This window comes from Thunnus maccoyii, chromosome 19 (genome assembly GCF_910596095.1).
Source record: "Thunnus maccoyii chromosome 19, fThuMac1.1, whole genome shotgun sequence".
NCBI lineage: Eukaryota > Metazoa > Chordata > Actinopteri > Scombriformes > Scombridae > Thunnus > Thunnus maccoyii.
The window spans coordinates 13,370,742-13,392,777 of record NC_056551.1 but is presented as its reverse complement, the minus strand read 5'-3'; the positions used below and the strand labels follow the sequence as shown (position 1 = coordinate 13,392,777).

The following is a 22,036-nucleotide window of genomic DNA, read 5'->3' as shown; positions in this document are numbered from 1 at the left end:
AAAAAAACTTAAGGGCTGCAATGTGAGAGCAGTCATTAGTGCAAACAGCAATAAAATCAGAAATGGACTTTCACTGTCAGTGCTTGAGTGACAATAGAGATGACACGGTGTCTAGGCTCCGTGATGACGCAGGACCAGGGGTTGCCTCCTTCCCTGCTCGGAGATTTGCAGAGATATGGGTCACACGCCACGGATGACCCTTCCACAGGAAAGCATAAAAGGAAGACAGAAGTCCATCATCAAAGCAGACTGTTTTCTTAGACTTACAATAGGCATATGCTGTAGCCTATTTATTTTTATGACGGTACGTTCTGTTATTGCATGTTATTATTTTCTATTCAATATAGAAGTTTGCTGCACATAGAGCTGAATTAAACAGTGACTTGTATTAAGTGTATTGGTGCGTCTGGCTGAGTGGCGCTATCCACAGTACTGAAAGGAGCTTTGGGGGAATTTATTTCTGGCATGTTAAATTAGCATTTAACCTTTTGTTTTGTTGTATTTGATCACATCTCCTATGTGTCCGGATGAGGAAAAGAGAAGGCATGAACTTGACATCACATCGCTGAGTGAAAAAATTGCACTATTTGATGAATTAAATTAAAAAAAAAATTTAATTAAAATATTCCTGTAGATGCAGTGGTCAAGCTCAAATTTCATAATTGTTTTATTAAAGTTCACAATTATTTAAAAAATTTTACTGTAACAGCTGCAAGTAATAGCCTCATAGGCTTCATAGTCTATATAGGCCCACTGTGGTTCGGATTTATTTTCATGAATAAAAATGTTTCAAAAACATCTCTCCCCTCTGATATTTTTTCACAAATTGCACCCTGCTGTTATAGCTGAAATCCTCCACAGTGAAGTGTTTTCATTAATTTGTCTACCCTCTGTAAAACAGAACTGAGCAGATGAAGTGTGTGTGCGAGTGTGCAGAAATCTTTTCCCCCTTATATTCCTTCACCTAAGTAATTGCTGCAAATATTTGAGTTTTCAACCCCCGCTGTACAAAATTGGGCCGGTAAACTTACCATCAAAGCCGAGGTAGACCTCAGGGAAAAGCTTGCAGATCAACTTGTTTACTATTGGGGAATTCAATTGCACCTTTAAAAGTTTGTCAGGGAAGAAATGACACCTTCGGGCAACGTCTAGAGTAAATACAGGTTTATTAGGGATGAAAATGTTCCATGATAAACAAAACAGGGGAAGAAAAAAAAACATTCACAGTACATTTCATCGTTTCGTCTCCCTAACATGGTGCACTGAAACATTGTACAACTTCATAACCCCATCTGCACAGATATGATGCCTCTTTACAAAAATACTCTCCTAAAGAAGAAAAAAAAGGAGGGTGGGGTTTTACACTGTATATTGGCCTTAGTAAAATTAACAAGATTTTCCATCTCCTCTAATTTGATCATACCTCAAAAATGGCAATAAGTTACAAATAGTAAGCTGACATCTCTCTCTAACAGTCTTGGCATTCAAAGCTTCATGTGAGAACAATAACTCCTCATGAGTACTAATGACATCTGCGGCTTTACACTTGCACAGCATACAGTAAACTGAGGTTTGATGGTTAAAGATGCAATGTGAACACAAAAAACTTAAGGTAATTGGTCAGGTTTAGGATATATGAGAGCTGACTGGTTGAAATAAGGATGAAAAATGACTGGTCCTGTGGCAGATTCAGACAAGCGTGATTGGTCAGATGATATGGAAAGCTATTGGTCGTTTTATGGAGAGGTAGGACAGTTGTCATGGTCAACGCATCAGGTCCCAGGATGAAAACTATAATGCAGATCAGCAGGTCTACTTCTCAAATCTGCATCCTGACTTCTTTACAGTACTTGTGTACATTCTAAAAGACTGAAGTAGAGTGAAGAAAACTGTCATTGTTCCTTAAACCATATATCAAGAAAATATCTTACTCACAAATTCATCTATTGTATCATGACCATTAAATTTTGGGAGAGTGAAGTAATGAAAGGATGGCAGCAAAACTAAAGCATTAAAACTCAATGCACTTAAGTTCCTAGTGTTTTTAGTTTGGTTGGCTCTGCTGTGTAAAGACAGGTGTATAGTGGGAACTACTGTCAGTTTGTCGGTGATCTTTTGTCATCTTTCAAGGACATAACAAATGCATTTGTGCTGTATAATCCATCGAGAGTGAGCATAAAAATGGGAAGTTTTGGCACAAGTTTATGGTTATGGCAAATGTTGGGCTTTAACAAAAGAAAGAACTATTTAAGTTCATAACTGCTAACTTAATATTTAACAATCAATGTGCTCTGAAATGTGGCAACAACTCACATTAAATAACTGCATTGTTGCTTTAGACTCTTTACATAACAGTCAGGTTAACATCTGGCCTTCCTTTACAAACTGTGATCCTTCATTTCCCTGTAGAGCAATAATGAGGACACAAATATTGGAGTGGATGAGGGCGAGATCGAGCCACATTCACTTAAAAAACAAACCCTTCTTTTACCGTAAAGGCCAAAGGCAAACACCACATGTACTGTAATATCTGAACCACACACGGTGATGGGACACACCTGGTCCAAAAACACCATAAAATCCACTCAACTATCAGAGCTACAAGAGTGTTTGTTTGTAGGAGTGGTACAACCTTTACTAACATTACAAGCTCACACTCAAAGGTCACATCCATTTGGTTAATTGCAGTAAATGCTTGATAGACGAGGTTTGAATGGATTTTTAACTGTTTTTGGATCCATGTGTGATTGCTGCATTAGAGGTTTAGGTGAAGGTCACAAGACACTGAAGTGAAAAGAAAAAAAGCAAATAGCATGACTAGATTTCAAATACTGGCTATGGCTTCTAAAACGTGATCACGGACATTTTTTCGAGGTTTATGATCATTATCAGGCCGCGTACAAAAATCTCTCGATGTAGTATAAAACTTGAACTGAAAGAGCCTTACAAAAATGTTGCACTATTCTGCTTTTTTTCTTTTGACTTGTACATAAAAAAGAAGGCATTGAGAGGAAAACACACCACGTGTGACATAAGCATTTGAGATCTATCAAAGGGAACACAAATTACTTTACTTTAATCAAAGACTACTCTGAAGAAAAATAGGGGAGAAAACTCTTGACAGCGTGGAAAAAACTGTTAATGCTTAAGTCTCTCATACCTTTTTCCTCTGGCGGTTCCCCTTCATATCTATCTATGCTTTTGTTCCTTATTCATTCCAATTCATCTAAAATATTTCTATTTTTCCTAAAAAATGTCTTAACAGTGAAATTTTACATATCTAACATCTTAATGCACCTACATTTCTGATTGTTGTTTTACATTAATATAGGTGTCCAAAACTACAATGTCACTGTCAGAATATACAGAGCACTTGGGATATAGTTGACATACCTTTCCTTTAATATCTAGAAATAAAAGAAGTGCTGAAAAAAAACTGTATTTACGTGCATTATTACAGTGGGAGCACTAACCAGAAATATCTGCATTGCTTGGCTCCTTCTGCGTAAGCATATTGTTTACAATAAATGGTGAAATTTCTTTTATTTATAGATCATAGGAAGGGTTTGCCAAAAATCTTTTTTCTTAATGATCCTGAGTCACAGATGATCTAAATGCTGAGATACTACAGGGAAAACTTGGTCTTATTGTCTTCTACCTTCCTCGCTCCATGTGTGCTTGGAGTGGAGTTTCCTTTTTTGGGGGGAGGGAGAGCCGTCTTACTGGCTCTGGGTTTCGCGAACCTTAGCTTGAAGGGCATCGCAAGTCTTCTTGGCGTCGCCTAGCAACATGGCAGTGTTGGGCTTGTAGAAGATGGGGTTGTCAACGGCTGCGTATCCCACACCCAGGGAACGTTTCATCACAACCACCTAAATGGGAGGAGACGCAGTCACACACACAAACACATGCCTGTTAGCTTCTAACTGGACGATCAGAGATGACAGAACTGAGGAAGCAGCTTTTGAAAAGAATTTGGGTGTGCTGTAAACTCTCATGACTATCCAACCTTTTCAAAAGTAAAACCAGGAAATCCCCCCCCCATCCCTCACATTCTCTCTTCCTCGACAACATCTGTCCACTGACCTTGGATTAGAAATAAAGTGAAACTATTGATTTTCTTCCTAAAATCTCTGTGCAGCTGGAAGTTCAAAAATTCAATTTTTTAATTGAATAAGCACATTAACAAACCCTGTTTTCATTTGAACTACTGTGAGTTGATAATTTAAAAAATGACCACAGATTTTTAGGTTAGCATGAATTTAATTAAGATGTAATTTACTTGAGCAAAAGTCTAAAAGTATTGCATGCACAAGAAGTTTGTGTTCTCGCATGACTCATAAATGCATCATCGGGCACTTATGAAAGGCTATTTAAAAGCATGTATATCCAAAAAGGAGTGTCTTCTTGTGTTTTGATCTGTGCACCTGTGTGTGCGTCTGCATGAGAGTGTGTGTGGTTAAGTTGAATGTCCTCTTTGATTTCCCCGGGGGAAAGTGTGTGGAAACTAGCGGGAGCGCTGTATGAATCCCAGATCTCGGAGTGGTGCCAGTGGGATGCTCTGAATGTCGTCATTCCACAGCGACACAGTCACCACTAATGGGATCAGGATGGGACTGCACCTGGAGCTGCAGCAATCTGTGTCTATGCGTGTGGATGAATGTGAGTATGCATTTTATTTACAGTTTGTGTGTGTTGTCTTCAAATGGAGGCCCCCCTCTACGTGTGTGGACTCCAACATTCGGTTGTGGGGATAAAAAGCTCCAGTTGTTGTAAAATCTTCCATTCCTTTTTATCTTTTTGGGCTTCAGGACAAATCTTATAATCGCACATGCATATGCCAGATGTCTCACCTGCTTAGACTTCCAGACCTCCAGCACAGGCATACCAGCGATGATAGAGTTGGGATCTTCCTGGGCTGCTGAGTTCACCGTGTCATTGGCACCAATCACCAGAACCAGGTCCGTCTCTGATTGGACACACAACAAATTCATTTCACTTCATGTTTATCTGGTTTGATTTCTTCCAGCATTTGGCTCGTTTTTTATTTTTTAAGTGCAACATCTGTCTCAAACAGATCACATTTTTTAAATTAGGTAATCAGTAGGGTAGTGGGTATATCCTTTCCCCCACTACAATATTTTGCTTATCAACTCAAATTACTAAGTCGGAATGCAGTTGTAACTTTTGGGAGTCGATGCCACTTTATTGACTTTATCTTCAAATCTTGTTACAGTGTTTCAAAGTTTCGGGAAGAATGTCGCAGCTTGTTTTGTCATGCCCTAAAATTAGTCTCAACAATATTTGAGTACATTTAGTCATTGAATTCCAGAGACAACAAACATCAAATCAACAATATCTGATTATGTGTATCCAGTTTTTGAGCCCTGGAGATCTGGCTTCCGAGGTATGCCTAATTGAGTGGGAGATGGGGCATGAAACATTTGGAGATGATGGGATCAATATTGTGTGGGAAGTTTTCAAAAACAGGTTCTTTGAAAATTGAAATGGATGGAAATTATTGTAACCATATGCAACAGATTTGGCTTTTGCCACGGAACCTCAGGAACAATTAATTACTGTACGTTTCTGCAACAAGTGCTTTCTCACGATACTGGCAAAAACAGGAAAGTCGTCGTTTTCGTGTCGCTCCGATAGCGAGTTGAAGAACCTCGATGGTGTATCTTAACTTGCAACCTCTCACAACAATCCATATTTATAAATTAGATCTGCCATAGTTGCAAACTCTCTGGAAAGCTGCAGCAAAATCAAACGTATTAAGTCACAATAACTCTGGATAAACCAGTTAATAACTTCATGGCAGGTATGTAGGCATATGGAAGAAATGGATCTTACCGGCGAAGTCCTCATTAATCTCTTCCATTTCCAGAACAATATCATATGGGACACCGGCTTCAGCCAACAGCACGTTGAGCTGACCAGGCATGCGGCCAGCGACAGGGTGAATACCAAACCTGTGGGGGGGGAAAAATGCAGATTTTTAACACGTCAACACAGAACACTACAATAACTATTAATTTCTGTTTCTGTGTCTATTTTCCCCAGAGGTGGCTAGGAGGGATCAAAATAAATGGAGACGGGAAAAGGAGGAGACAATAAGATGGATATTTTGGAGTTGAAAATCTTGTTATAAACACACATTCCCACTGAACTCCTCGCCCGTATATTATTTGAGTGTGCGTGCATGTGTGTATGTGAGTGTACATAACTCTCAAACTCAATTAGCCATGTCATGTAATCAGGGTAGGAAATTAACACCAGCCACTGAATTCTGGTGGCTGGCTCCCTCTATACTTCCAGCCACTTGGCCATGTGACCGACCACCATTTGGAGATTTATTTTCTATTTGTTTGGTGATTTTTAGGCGGATACAGAGTGCAGATGGCCTGTCAGATCTGGGATCTATTAGCGACGGCGGCTGCCGATTGAAAAAGTCAGTTTCTGCCCTCCATGTAATTCCACACAGTCTACATGCACGGGACGACAGCGGGAAGAGACGATTCGGTTTTGAAGAGGGAAGTGAAAGTGTGTCATTTTCCAAACGACACTGTACCGCAGATTCCAAGGAAGGAAGAATGTATTGGGATGTAGCGCGTTAAGATCAAGGAAGAGGAGAAGAGGGATTACACAGGCAGGTATGAAGAGGAAGATGTAGAATACAGAACAGAGAAAAGAGGAGGGAATGAGCTTTTCTCTTTTTTCTCCTTCTCTGACCACCCACTTTCCTCTAATCAAGTACAAATGCTCTAAGTAGCAGCAGCTGCCACAGCCAGGATCAAACGACTGAGGCTGGACAATTACACAAGCTTCCGCTCTACCTAGTCCTTCCTCTCCTCTCTTTTGCATTTCCTTTTTTCTCATTCCCTCCTCACAAACAGGTCTCTTCCTATATGTCACATCCCATCTTCTGATCATCCAGGACAACACATCCTTTTTCTCTTCTCTGCTTTTGCTTCATTTCATTTACTCATCTAAGTGCATGTACATTAATCTATACTGTTGATATTTTTCTACATCTAAACCTCTATTCATTTCTTTAGCCACCTATATGACTCTTTTTACCTGAGACACACTAGTTACTCTAGTTTCTTTCAATTAATAACATTAACGTATGTTTAATGTCAATAAGTTAGTTTACCTGACTTTCTTGCCAGCTTCATGCAGCATTTTCACCAGCTCAGCGATGGGGTACTGAGCCTTCGCAGCACAGAGTCCATAACCTGAAAGAGATGCAAGAATAAGCCCAGTGAAGACTCCACAATGTTTTCCATAATTTACCTGTTTTAGACAAATTTTTGCATTCTGAGACCGAAAACCCACATTGATACAGATGTCAAAAGGGGTTGTCTAATGGCAGCGATTCTGAGATAAGTTTTAACCTCACTGTGAACTGTCCCAGATGCTTTTATTGTAGCCAAAAACATGATGTGCTTGAAACTGAATCTTAAGAGATGAGAGGAAACTGGGGACGGGGAGGGAGGGAGACACACACATACACACACAGTGTCTTCTTGTGCGTTTTTGTTAAATATCACCATCATTCATTGCAGTTGTTTAAATAAATTCTTGTAATGTGAGCAGTACAGCAAGACGTAGTAGTCTGCACTAGCTTTAACCGACCCAGAAATGGAAAGATGCTAAACAGCATCAACAAAGTGATGTGTTTCCTCTTGTATTTATGTATGTATATTATTTCGGTAGCGGTATTCATTCATCCCATTCAAACTTTTTCCTCTCCTTGCACATTAGTGTTTTTCTTGTTGCCTGTGTGTATTTGTTTGATTTTATAAACTCAATAAACTCAAGACAGCAGTGTAACCCACACAAGGGATGTGATGTGGGTAGAAGTCATTCTTAAACTGGACAGCCAAGTTTCAAACAGTTGCTTCAGCAAGGATTCACCTTACTGAGTAAAACTCCATATAAGCTGCGGGAGCGCTGTCCTGCAGCTGACCCTGCGCTGTGACCCCGCTCCCCAGCTGCCCCACAACTGCCTGCTGTGACTTTGATATGGTTTTATGATTCTCATGAATGTGGTTGTGAGAGTGGAGCAAAGCAGCGCACGTGTGTGTGTCTGAACAGGTATACTACTTAAATATTAAACACATGACCCAGGCAGGCTTCAAAAGGATTCCATTATGAAATAACCAATAAATGTCCTTGATGTTGGCTCTGTGCTGAGGTCTGTTCTGAAAACTAATCAGGATTCAGCACCCTTCGAGCATAAGGTCAGCGATCCTAGCCTGTCGACTGGTTGTAAATGACTCATGAGTCTTAAAATATAAAAAGGTATAGATGATGGATAGCATGATAGATAACAGACTAAAAATACTTCAATATATATCCATTTCAATTTTCTGCAGCTTTTATTTTTTTGACCTTGCTCATCCTCATGACTCTGAATAGCTAGACTTAATAATTCACTTTAATTTTAACATTTAGAATAAATAAATATTAAATTATGTTACTAGTAGGCACTAAATTCTTCATAAGAGTTTCTTTCTCTGAGTCTTTGGATTTATTTCATGTTTAATAATGCTGGTGTGTGGTACTTGATTTTTATCACTCCATCGCACACACAAACACATGCCAAACGGTCCAGTGGTGTTTACTAGCCTTGTCACAACAACCAGTCAGAAACTGAAACACCAATCAAAATGACACGGTTTGAAATGGAGCACAAAAAAAGAAAAAACACGAAAAAAAAACCTACGAGAAACATGGTCGACTGTCTGCAGTTCAGTTCAACAAGTTAATGGTTTTCACCCCTTTTTTTTTTCCTCCCCCCCCATCACAATTCTTTCATTCCTTGTGCTTCCAATATTCTCTCTGGAGTTTCTCCTATAAGAAAAACAAGTGGACCCAGACCATGCAGAGATGGGCCAGACGAAGCCAGGAAAAAACTGATGTTTATCAGACTGAGTCTTAACCGTTTCCACAGATGTCAATCAGGCAAAGTGACTGTGACGGCTCCAATTAGGGAGAATGGTCAAAATGGAAACAAGGGGACTGACTGAAATCCAGCGCTTGGTAACAATACTACTCTACTACTGATGACTACAGCAAAGAAATGAATTACGCATTTGGATGCTATGTGTTCTGACACTGATGACATCTGGGTTAGCAAAGCTTTTTTATTTTACATTGTAAATGCTTTAAATGCTCAAGACCAAGTGTGATTTGGACTTCCATGTCCAAGTTTGAAGGGATCTCTGGCACCCTGACCGACCATTAAAGCCTGAAAATCTATTTCTAATTCCTTCAAATCACTCAAATCATAAACTGACTGACAGTTTCTATTCAGATTTGTTTCTGCTTACTCATTCCTCATATTTGCACTGGTTTATGGTCATGTTTTAAAATTGTTCAAATAAATGTCTGGCATTTTATTAGTTGTTCTGTTCCTGGTGTGGTATTGTTTGTAGACCATTTTGTGAAAAGACTTTTTCATTTCCGCTCCATTTCTCCCACTCCTTTCAACTCTAAATTTATTTGGCCTGTTTTTGGTTTAAGCTGTCAGACATGTTCCTCTTTGTCTTCCATTAGTCTAACAAAAGTTAGAAAAGATGGTAAATCTACATATGTAGTTTCATGGATCACTTCTTTCTCACTTGTATTCACTCTTAAACCGTGTGACCACTTTAATCTTGCAATTCTTGGAAATTGCAGCAGTTTTCTCTGAAGAGTTAGTTTTTGAATGTAGGCACTCAGCACTCTTGACTGGAATTACCAATTTGCAGGCTGAATGCCTTTAGTCTGTGTTTACATGTACCCACGTGAGTAAAACAACTTCTTGGAAGCGTTACTTCTTCACAACAGTCTGGTGAGAGGACTGAAATGTCATTAGACCAGAAGATGATGATTTTAGGACAGCTCCAAGGACCTGTGTAATGGTCCAACGGGGAGGTTCAGATACATATTTAGAGTCAAATATTGAAAACACGTGAAAATAAGAAAAACCATGTAGCTGGAACAAAGGTTGGACCCCACGCCCTAACCCCCGAAAAGGTAACTAGAAGCCAATTTTGAACGTAGTATTTGAATTGTCAACAAAAACCCAGCATACCCTCATTCCATCTAATTTTCCCTTGACCTTGCATATATACGCTGCACTGTAGAATGTCTATTTACCGGGGGACTGACGACCACACAGAGACCTGAGCGTGTGTTTGTATGTGTGTGTGTGTGTGTGTGTGTGGCCACTCTACCATGACTTGTCAATTAGCCTAGCAAAATGGTGATGTAACATGGGTCAAGAAGAGGTTAAATAAACAGAACACACACTTTGCTAATGCTGAAGAAAAAAAAAAAGTGACTGGAAAAGTCAAAGTACCATGTTTTTCCACTCATGCACAAGACCTCTGAAGTGTATGTAGGGGTGTGTGTGTGTGTGTGTGTGTGCACACGCTTGTTTTTGTCTTACCTGGAGTGATGATTATTGTTTGCGCCTCTTTAATCATGTCGACAGTCTGATCCACGTTGACCTCTGTGTGTGTCCCTACGATCTCCATAGGCTTTCCTGTACCAGTGGAAGACGTGCCGTAGCCTCCCAGGATCACATTAGCCAGTGAACGATTCATGGCCTGAGAGAGAAGTAAAGTGTTTTGGGTTTACATTTTTATGATTACCTTATTTTTTTGCTTTCACTTCATTGACTGTGTGCAACAAGATGTAGCAGATAGGTTATTGCCTAAAAAAAAAAAAAACACACACATTTGTGACTTGCATGGCGGGATCTACACACAGGCCCAGACAGAGCGGTAGGGAACACCAACTGTCTAGATTAAATAGGCTAATGTTTAACATGTATTTTAAAAATCCAATCTAAAACTTTATTTCAATGTTCATTTATTTATTTATTTATTCTTTTTTTTTTTTTTTTTTTAAACATACACACCGTTAGTGCCAATGTGAGGGAAAAAGTATTTCCGGTTCAAGTCATGCTCGTGTGTTAGCAGTAGCGAGATATATGCTAGCAGCTTTTCAGTGTGCGTTCAGGTGCAGCAAAGCGCAAAAAAAAGAGGAAGAAAGAAAACGACAGAGCTTTACACAAGTTTCTCTCAGGCTTTACAATTTCAAAGCCCACAAGCCAGCCTCAGTTACCGGCTGTTGCAAGACCCTCCGCATCCAAAGACTCAGCAGCAGAGGCAGGTGATTTTAGCCCCAACGTTACATTAGCAGTAGAGCGGCAGCGGGTTGCAACTTTGACAGATACCGAGGATGATTCCTCTACAATGACACAAGAACACCAGCACAAGCAACATGGATTGACAACGGATGAAGACAACACATCAACAACAACATTGACATCACAAGACAAGACTACGGAAATAGAACAGACTTGAAAACGTGAGACCCAGACAGGGTGACAGCAAGCTAACATTATTCATCTGACCCTGCAAAGTGGAACAAAATTGACAACATAATGCGTGACTACTTTGCATAAAACCAACCCTGTCAAAACATTGGGGATTTTTCTGCACCACTGAGAAAATATGGAAACACTGAAAAAACTGAACATCTTTGCCCCGGTGGCAACTGAGAATAGATTTACAACCTCCCTGGATTTCGATGACATCATTGAGGACTGAACCTCATCAAAAATCAGGAGAAAGCATCTGTAAATGTAAGCTTTCTATTTAAAAATCTGAATCTCAAGAAGTAAAGATACATATTAAAATCAAATGTAAAATGCATATAAATGAAATGTATAATATAGGGCTTTACTTTCCACTATAGATAAATGACTAATGAATTGTGTATGAATACCAAAATATAAATAGAGAAGCTAAAATATAGGCTATACCTTACTAAATTAATGAGCATAATAATCATGTGGCAGTTCAAAGTCATTTTGTTTGTTTACCAAACATCAAAATGTGCATGTAGGGGCCCCTAAAAATACAGTCTGTCTGGCGTAATTTATCCATTTAATCCAGCCCTGGTGACCTGAGATTTAATTCTGAACTGGGACTCTATTATCTTGCCATTATGGTAAAGTTAGAGTCCCTCCTGGTGGACAGGAGAGGAACAACCACATGACATGAGTGTTTGCTGATATACAAAACACATCAAATGCAGTACTTCACTTTATTATTTATAACAGTTCTTCCTGAAACTGAGAATGTGCACAACTCACCACACACATAATGTATGACAGAATGGCTCCGGACGACCCGATGAGAGCTCCGACAATGGTCAGCAGGTTGTTGTTGAGCAGGAAGCCCTCAGCGCACAGGGCCCAGCCTGAGTAGCTGTTCAGTACGGTGATCACCACGGGCATGTCAGCACCTCCAATAGCTGCTGTTAAGGTTACACCCTAAAAGAAAGAAGAGGGAAAACAGGAGGAGGAATATACTTGCCTGCTGTAATCAGAATAGAAAGATACAGATCTAAGTTTGCTCAGCTCTCACTGGTTCTTCTTCAAAAACAATGATGTAAGCTAGCTCACTAAGATGCCTTAAAAAAAAAAGCCCCAACCATTTCTCCTCCACAAGAGGAAAAGAAACATACATTTTTTACAATCAAATTCACTTGTTCTCTATCCGTTCAATATCTGTGCAGTTTTTGTTCAACAAGTTCCAACTGTAGTTACCAAAGCAGCAGTATGATCCAGCGCAAGTGTGAGTTTAACTTTCTGGATTTGCACAGGTGCACATCAGAGATTGTACTTTCTGATTTACTGCAGGTTTATTCTTTGGAACTTATGCAGTTGAAAGGCTGACAGACACACAAACCAAGACGGTACAGTAGATGATGCATTATAGTGTACTTTAAAGACTGATTAGTGATCAGAAACAGCAATTTAAAACATGTTCACATAAAACTGAAATTATATCCATCTAACGTCTCAAGGGATGGCCTGTTTCATTTTTCTGGGGCTGAGTCCAGCTGCTGATTTTCTAAATATGCAAGGCGGTGAAACACAAAAACTCAACATCAGTAGAGTCTATCAAGGCCTATCAAGAGAATCTGTAAAGGCAGTTTTATACTTTTTGTGGATTCATATCTAACCAGTAAGTTTATCTGTTTTTTCTTCTGAAAAAAAACAAACAAACAAACTGATTGGTGAATCACTGATTATCAGTAGTCAGTTGATTACTAAATGCAATGTTAGGAAATTTTGTTGAATTGTTCTTTGTGAATGTCCTTGAAATGTGTTGCTTCATACAAATATTGCTCTATAGATGCAACTCAATACACCTTAAAACATGTGGAGGGGATCTTTAACAACTACGCAGTGAATAAACTGCCTCTAGAGGTCAACAGTAACTGGAGCTGCTGTTTGTTTCCCAATATTTTGCCACTCATCCAACAGGTTAATTTGCCATTGACTTGGTACTTAGTCCTTGTATGGTGAAAATATCTACCGCTGACCGTGGATATCTTTCTCTCTGACAAACTCTGTGGCATGTTTTCAAAAGTTAAGCATGACTTAATCATGGTGGAGTCCAACATAATGAGTCAAATACGAGCAGGAAGCTGGCAGTTTTACTGAGTCAAGTCTGTTTGCCACTTTGGTTGCCAGAATATTAACAGGTTTCTCCTCAACGCTGACTGAAAATCATTTCTGGGCACCTACTGTTTCCTGCGCAATGAACCTCTTTCTTTGCTTTTTTTTTTTTTTTTTTTTTAGTAAATCCCTGTTGCTGTCTCTCTTCTCACATATAACATTATAGTGTGTCTCCAGCATATATCTTTTGTGACTCTTTTATGTCTTTATTGAAGTCTTTCAACTATATTCTTGCATGTTCAGCCTGTCAGCGTGTAAGAAAATTCAAATCTGCAATATTTAACTGCAGATTTTCCTCTAAAATGGCTTCACTGTGTGAAAACCAGAACCTAGAAATACACAGACACACACACACACAAACACGAGCCGTACCATGACAGCAGAGAGAGCAGAGACAGATCCGAGACATGTGATGCCTGTGGTGTAACTGGGGTCCATCATGTATGGAATCATCCCACCAACACACGCTGCCATAAGACTGGCGTTCAGAGCGTGACGAGCAGGGAGCATCAAGGGAGCACTGTTCAGAATACCTGCGGGGAGAGAAGGAGGAGTGAGAGAAGACGAGGGAAGAGAGAAAATAATGTTGGTTAGGAATAAAATATTACAGCTAGTAACTGCAAATACACATCTACATTTATTTATCATTCAGCTGTGAACTTGTCACAAAAAAGGCATAAATCAAGACAGGAGATTTCAAGATTTTACAAGCTCTTACAGCTTATATGTGGAGCATTCATCGTATTTCTCCTTCAGCAGCAGCCACTTGAGACTTGTCATTAACTGAATGTCATGTTCATGCATAATTTGTCCTTATGAAACACTTGCAGCCAGCATGGCATTACAGTGTGGCTGTCAGGAATGGTGCCAGCACATGAACCTGATGAACTTTTTTTTCTCCCCTCCTTCACAGCAGGCAGCACTGAGTATGAAGCATTAGACCTCTACTTGTTGACAACTACAGAATGGCCAAGCTGACACATCATCTGTCTGCAGCAAAATTTAAAAAAAAAAACAAAACTATTAATCCTGTTTTGAGGGAAGTTCATTCACGTCAATAAGTAAGACAATATCTTCCTTATATAACCAAATGCGCATGTAAATGCAATGAGACGTACAGCTTACTTAGCTGGTGGTTATGGACTAGACGAGATTCTATCAATTTTACTTAAATGTTAACAGTTAAAATTGACCGTGTTAACTAAATGGTCATTTTGAAAAAAGCCTTAGCTTCCAAAAACACAACTAAAACAACGAGGAGAAGAAGAGAGACGTCTATTGCCAACAAAGGAATAGTTTGTCATTTTGGGAAATACGCTTATTGGTTGTTTCCTTTCAAATGGTGAGATTAAAAAACAAAACAAAGCCCCCCCCAAAAAAGTGATGCCACTCTCTAGTCAGTGCGTTGTGCTTTTCTCACCTTGCAGTTTGCCGTACGCCACCAAAGAACCACTGAAAGTGATTCCGCCGATGTAGGTGCCGAGGTACGCCACTATCTTGGTGAGGTTGGCTGCGGGGTCTGTGGCAAAGTGAGGGTACTCGATCATGTATTCGGCCACACAGGTGAGCACTGCAGCCAGTCCCACCAAGCTGTGGAAGGCAGCCACCAGCTGGGGCAAGTCGGTGATCTGGATCCTCTTGGCAATGGTCAGGCCTAAAGAAAGAATGAGAGATCATAAATAAATAAATAAATAAATAAATAAATAAATAGATAATTAAGTGCACTGGCCCTGACAGACCCACACACAAAAAAACATGCAAATCACAAGCATGTGCGCACACACACACTCAGACCACTGCTGGGAAGTGGGTCCATCTGAGGAACCAGGTGTTGCTGATGAGGTCTGTTTGGGGAAATTCCACATTTGTGAGTGGGACTACACTTTGTGTACGTGTGTTTTGTGTGTGCGTGTCCTGCATGAAGTCTTGCAACGTTACTGTATCGGAGAAAGAGCATTATTGTCTGTGTGGATGGTTTAGTCTAGGATTCAGCTTTGTTACTGGAACAATTAACATTTAAATGATCAAACTGTCCTGAATGAGCAAGAGAAAGTGAGTAATACATGATGCTGACCATTTCGACAGACCTCCTGCGTCTGGCAGGGAGTTAGTCATGTTGTGTTTGATATAAACATCACAGAGAGGCTCTGTGCTCAGCACACCTGCTGCTTAATCTATCCAAGCTTGGAATACATGTACACACACAAAGCAAAACCCCATAATAATTTACACAGTTAAGAAACCTTCCATCTGTTACAATATAATTCTGCAATTTTTAGCTGGCCTGTAAGTCTGGCTTCTCCTTCTTTTGACATAAATCCACCACAGACTCACCAGCAGTGCTGCCTACAGCCATGGCTGCGCTCATCTGTGCCAGGAGCTCAGGACTTGGTTTGAGGGCACCCAGAGTGGCAGCGATCCCCCCTGCAACTCCCATCATACCCAAAGCATTACCCAGGCGGGCTGTGGACTGGTTGGAAAGGCCTGCCAGGGCACCGACACAGCACATGCCTGAACCCAAGTACATCATCTGGTGAGAGAAAAGACAGAGAATGGAAAAAGGGGTTATAGACAAGGATTGAGGAACCGCAGAATGAGAAAAAGGCCTAAGTGATTTACTTGGAAGGTCCTGTACAACATCTGGGTAAACAAAGAATACACATGGAGGATGATTAGCTAACCTTTATATGCTCATAAGGCTATTTTGTTATAATTCTGAGCAACTAAGAAAATGGTGTCGGTAGTTGAGCTGAAATGATTAGTTGAGTAAATGATTGGTTGATCGACAGAAAATTTAGCACCAACTATTTTGATAATTGATTTATCAATATGAGCTAAACTTCTTCGGTTTCAGCTTCTTAAATGTGAATATTTTCTGTTTTTTTTAGTCTTCTATGATAGTAAGCTGAATATCTTTGGGGTGTGTACTTGTTTGGTCTATAAAATGGTGGGCTTAGGGACCCTAACCCTAACCATTTCCTTAAGCCCAAGATGCAACCTAAGATGTCTTGTTTTTTCCCAATCAACTAATCAATTAATAGAGTAAATAATCTACAGATTAATCAATAAGGGAAAAAAAGGAAACAGGTTGATAAGACACCACAAACATACTCTTAATTCATCTATGAGGAGGGAGCTCAATCATGTATGGACACATGGACATGACATACTGTAAACATCCTTTCACACCTGTTCAATGTTGTATCCAGCCTGCAGAGCAGCAGCGTATCCCCCGACGAAGACGCCACTAGGGAGCAGATAGAGGTAGTTGTACTCTGGAGGATCAGTGGGGCGCTTGAACATGTCCAACATCTTCTGAGTCACCAGGAAACCACCTGGGTGAGAGACAGAGAAAGTGTGCGCACAGTGGAACAAAATCAGTGCTGCATAGATCAAAAGGTGCAGCAATACAGAAAAAAAACTAATCAGAAAGCAAAAAAGCAAGATGGCAAAAAAAAAAAAAAGAGTTTGAGGGTTGAGGCAGGGATGTAGAGGCACTTGAAGTTCATGAAAAATATCTATTTTAGACAACAGGTGTTTTCAAGCCATTGGCTGATAAATGTTGCCAAGCCTAATAACAAATGTTAGGAATTTAACAAGTCTACTTTATGTCAGTGTAAATATTTCAAGTAGGAAACCTCAAAAGTGTCAAACCGGGACCAGACAGTGTCTCATTGCTTTACAGGGAGAGATCACATTACCGTGTGCATGTCTCCCTTTTTCCCTCTGGCATGATTGTAGCCACGTGCACATACATGCACTCATACACTCAAGGGTGAACGAGAGGCTAGCACCTGTTTCTTTCCAGTTCATGTAATTTTAGTCTTCGACTGTCCGAGTTAAAACATGTAATAATAATCTGTCTACTATTATTGCAGACCAATCTGAGTCAATATATTAATATGGAGGAATGTTCATGTATTTAAACATCGCAAAGCCAGTATCCACTCATTTCTTTTTGGTTATTTTATCCCAAAAATGAGTTTGCTGGCAGTAGATTCAGAAAGCTTGCGAGCGAATTGGCAACAGTGTCCGGAAAAATCTGAAATCGCAACTAGTCATCCATTTTTGCAGTCAAAAATAATGTCATTTTGAAATATGTTGTTAATATATTTGTTTTTTCAATTGAAAGGAAGAAAAAAAGTATTTTCTGTCAAACCTGAGGCTGAGGCAAGCTGGGCTCTGGCAGAGAAACAAAATAAACACACTTGCACTACTAACTTGCTGTAAGTCTGTATATTATATTCATATTAATTTATTATTTATTACTTTTTTTACTCATCGGTAGGGGTGGTGGGGTAAGTAGGAGGGTATGGAACAGGTAAGAGAAACAATTTGCACTTGTGGTTACAGCATGATGTAATACAATGTGTGGTCTATTCCTTTCAACTGTCATACATCCACCTGTGTGTGTAAAAATTCAACAAAAAAATTTTTTAAAAAACTTATAACCAAGGAAAGTCAATGTTAATCAGTGATAGTGAACCATAAGAACCACACTATAATAAACTAACTGATGCTGACATTTGGTAAGTTTTTAAGCTGTTCAATGTGCTACAGCTGACTGGCTATTTAGCTATCAAGCCTGCAAACTGGCATCAGCAGAGCACCCAGTGGCTGTTTGGTTAATAGCTTATTCAGTAAGCTACGGTACAGATAAGGGGGAGAATTTCACTATTACAATAAAGTGGATCCGTAAAGCTTGAGGAAATGAGGGGCCTGTTGCAATGACAGGAAAACGGGAATCTAATGAGACCTGGTAGCACAGATTGACTTTCAGATTATGAGAAACTGAATATATTCAGCTCAAGATATTCAGCAGTCCCAGGTGTTTCCCATGCATTGCCCACATCTGACGACTGAGGAGACGCGGAGGGAACAAAAAGCTACATCCAGGGACCTGTTCCTTAAAACAGACACAGAAGCCGAAAAAATTTCAGGGTCTGTTTTATTGGAGCTAAATTTCACTATTGTGCTTCGTTTCTTTCCATGGAATGTTTTTTTTTCTGTTCCCAAAGGTTTATGGGTAATGTGGTAAGCCTTTTAGAAATGTGCGTGTGGAACCGAACCCACGGAGAACATCAAAAATAAAACGAAGCAAAGGGCAAGGAACTAGGTATTTCTATAAAGGCTGTGGTATTTTAGCATGCTTTTGTTAAGGGATCTAAAACACTAAAAAGTGATTCGAACAGTAAAGCCACAGAACCTAGAGGGCCCAAGACTTGTAATAGGATTCACAGCCTTGCCTTGACCTTTAACCCTAATGGTATCCTGCAGATCTCACACACAATACTCAAAGAAGCTTGGCCGCATTTTTAACAAACAGGCAGAACTGATCTATTATACAAGCTAACTATTCATTTGCTTGCATAAAAGCTAGTGTCTCGCTGTGAGCTAGAGATATTCAAACTAATTCATAGCTAATCCGTGGAGGAACACACTGTTTTCCAGGACTATTAGAGAGTGATGAGTATTATAATGACTCCAGGAACACTTCGTCATTATAATGGGAATTATTAAGAGTAATAGCAGAAATGAATGTGTGTGTGGTCCAAGCCAGAGCCACCTACTCTGGTCAGAGCAAGTGGGTAGAGAGGGCAGCTGCAAAACTTGGGTTGGAGACATGTTATTGTACAATCAATATAAAACACTTCAATCTTCAGCCTTCGTTGATATTTTATTGGCTACAGGTTGCTGTAACTGGCAGGGATGACTGTGAGGTGTCTGTGTGCGGGTGACTCACCAGCGATGTTGACTGAGGAGATGAAGGCAGCGAGCACAGCCAGTGTCTCAGCAGTAGTTGTCGGAGCGTAGCCGCCTCCCATCAGGGACAGACCACCCACAGCCGTCAGACCTGCAGAAAACGGCGATTTTAGTATTCATCAATCTACAATTTCATAATACAAGACATCTCAAGCTTTGGTGAAGATGTCCCAAAAAAAAAAAAAAAAAAAAAAAAAAAAATCACAACAGAGCATTATGTCAGTCATTTGAAAAGTTCATTTTTACAGTGATTGGAAGCTCAATCAGCACATCTATAGACATTTTATAATTCTATTCTTAACCACAGAATGCTTTGCCTCCGGGATTGGTAAGAGAAAGAAAGAAGATTTGGAGATAGAGAGAAATAGAGAGAGAAAAAGAGGGTTTGTGCATGTTTACCAAAAGAGACTCAGGAAACCTTGATAACATCAGTCCTGTAATGACTTACAGGCAGTAAGATGGAATACACAGCACCCTGGGAGCCTTCCTTCACACGGACATGTGTTTTTGTACAATTTAGGCTGACTAGCAGGTATGGAGTTTGTGTGTATGCGTGTGTGTGCGTGTTTGTGCTTGAAGTCAATAGTCTCAGATTGGATTTTCAAATAAGGCACACGTGAAGTATGACCTTCTCTCACTAATCTCCTTTTCTTTGTCAACTTTATAATCATGTGTGTATATCAGCTCCTAAACAAAGCATGTTTCAAAGGTTGCCAAACAATGTTTTAGAGAGAAAGTCCCTGTAATCAATTCACAACTTATACTACACACGAGCTGATTTAAATTTACCATGGTAACAAAATAGACGACTAGAGCAGGAAACGTGCAGCGTTACTGTGATGACTATATAAAAAGACAGAACTCACAGAGAAAACAAACTTTCCAAACATGTAGTTTGGTTTCTGGCACTAAAAACACGTGACTCGTGTCTGACTCCATTAAAGGTAAATAAATCTATTTTCTCCATATGCTAATGATTATTACCAAGTTAGCACAGATGCTTGCCAACGTCCATTGTGGAAACTCATACTGTATGTGCATATCTACTCACACCCATCCTGCAACCTTATTCTGTACACCTTCATGTACACACATTTTTCATGGTTCAAGAATTGTGTTGCTTTTTTGCTCCAAATCACAACTCTTATTTTAATTTTTGCCATTTTTAGACAACCTAATTATAAATGCATTCCAAAATGAATTTGTGAAAATGCCCATTTTGTTTAATTACATATTTTAGATCAAACATGGCATTCCTGTCCTAACCTCCTCATGTTGTAACAATACTGAGCTAAATAATCAACTGTTCATTTCCTATTAGTTTTGACTTGAAATGTCTTACTATTATTTGCAAGAGCCACAAAATAGACTCACAAATGATAAATAACACTGGGTTTATCTGAGGAAAGCATTAAATAAGTAAAGGATAATGCCCAATGAAGTGTCCATCATCAGGAATTAATGGACGAAGGAGGAGGCCAGAACCGTCCAATGTGTAGTTGTAATTATCATTTTACCAATGGTATAACTGATAAATACTTAATATTCTATATATTCCAACTCAGTAAAATCTGGTTTTACTTCATTGTGTTAGGATCCACCACACTCCTAATACAGACACCTTATTGTGTACTGATAAGTAGACATGGTAAAACCAAGTTAGTATCAAAAATGTTGTGTTTTTAAAAAGGAAAAAACAGAGCTATACCATTTAGGTGGAGATCAAAGACATGCCTGGCCACAATTTATAGCTTAGCCAGAGAGAAAGCCAATAGGCATCAGCGGACACACACACACACACAAACACACACATATATATATGTATACACAATGGGTGGGCCTGTAGGTGCGTCTCTGTGACAAACAGCGGCCACCAGGCTACAGACAGAGTGTGACAGTGATTCAGTGCTCTCAAGTAGATTAAAGGATTTCTATCAGACACCAGATATTAAGAAATGCCTCAATGAGCCACTGGATACGAAACCAGTTTCTGAAGAATTTAAGATGACCCCCTAGTCACAGTTACTACTGGTTGTAACACTAATCTCCCCATGAAGAATATAACTGTCAAACCCTAAATTCCAACATGATTCCCTAATGTCTGTGAGTGATTGTGTGTGAGTGTGTGTGTCTTTATGATGCCCGGTCTCACTGTTTCCATAACCGCAGTTAGTCAGTGACAAAAAAAAAAAAAAAAAGAAATAGGGCCATGCCAAATATAAAGGGAAAAATACCTGGTCAGGGAGGAAAGGGAGATGGAGGGCAGAAAGAGGGGGAGCAGACAACAACGAAAACCTCCAAATGAACTTTAATGTGGTGCCTATTAATATAACAGTTTAATTTGTGGGAACATGTGTCTTTTAGAGTATAAAAAATGTTCAGAATTTACAAAAAACACATTTAATGATGGGATTTTATTATCTTGACGAAGCTGCAAATTGTGAATTTCTAAAAGACACAAAATTAGGTAGAATAAAATGAAAGGGTGCAGACTCAGAGGAACAAGTAAGACGTGTGAGGATGGGAATGTAAAAAAAAAAAAAAAAAAAAAAAGGGTAGAGCTGTCACTAATAAAGTTTTAAAGGAAGTGAAAACTGTCTATCTTTGTTCCCATCTGGGCTCCACAATTCTGATGTCTGGCTGTGTGCACGACTAAATGAGCAAAAGACCATCCTGACCCCAAAGATCACCGACGGTGTGTTACTTCCTACCAGAGTGTGACTCGTAAGAGTGATCAAAGCC

At 39.6% G+C, this 22,036-nt stretch overlaps 1 protein-coding gene across 1 annotated transcript in view; it reads right to left on the bottom strand.

The window, feature by feature from the left end:
* Positions 1 to 1,149: 1,149 nt before the first annotated feature.
* Positions 1,150 to 22,036, bottom strand: part of nnt (nicotinamide nucleotide transhydrogenase) — a 35,862-nt gene continuing 14,975 nt past the window's right edge. Inside the window, exons 12-22 of the mRNA XM_042394603.1 lie at positions 19,275 to 19,385; positions 16,721 to 16,866; positions 15,866 to 16,061; positions 14,952 to 15,185; positions 13,904 to 14,064; positions 12,158 to 12,337; positions 10,442 to 10,601; positions 7,157 to 7,238; positions 5,854 to 5,972; positions 4,851 to 4,966; positions 1,150 to 3,869 (exon numbers count right to left, since the gene is read on the bottom strand). Coding sequence (XP_042250537.1) covers positions 3,720 to 3,869; positions 4,851 to 4,966; positions 5,854 to 5,972; positions 7,157 to 7,238; positions 10,442 to 10,601; positions 12,158 to 12,337; positions 13,904 to 14,064; positions 14,952 to 15,185; positions 15,866 to 16,061; positions 16,721 to 16,866; positions 19,275 to 19,385 — 1,655 coding nt within the window. The 3' untranslated portion in view covers positions 1,150 to 3,719. The remainder of the gene's footprint in view (positions 3,870 to 4,850; positions 4,967 to 5,853; positions 5,973 to 7,156; positions 7,239 to 10,441; positions 10,602 to 12,157; positions 12,338 to 13,903; positions 14,065 to 14,951; positions 15,186 to 15,865; positions 16,062 to 16,720; positions 16,867 to 19,274; positions 19,386 to 22,036) is intronic.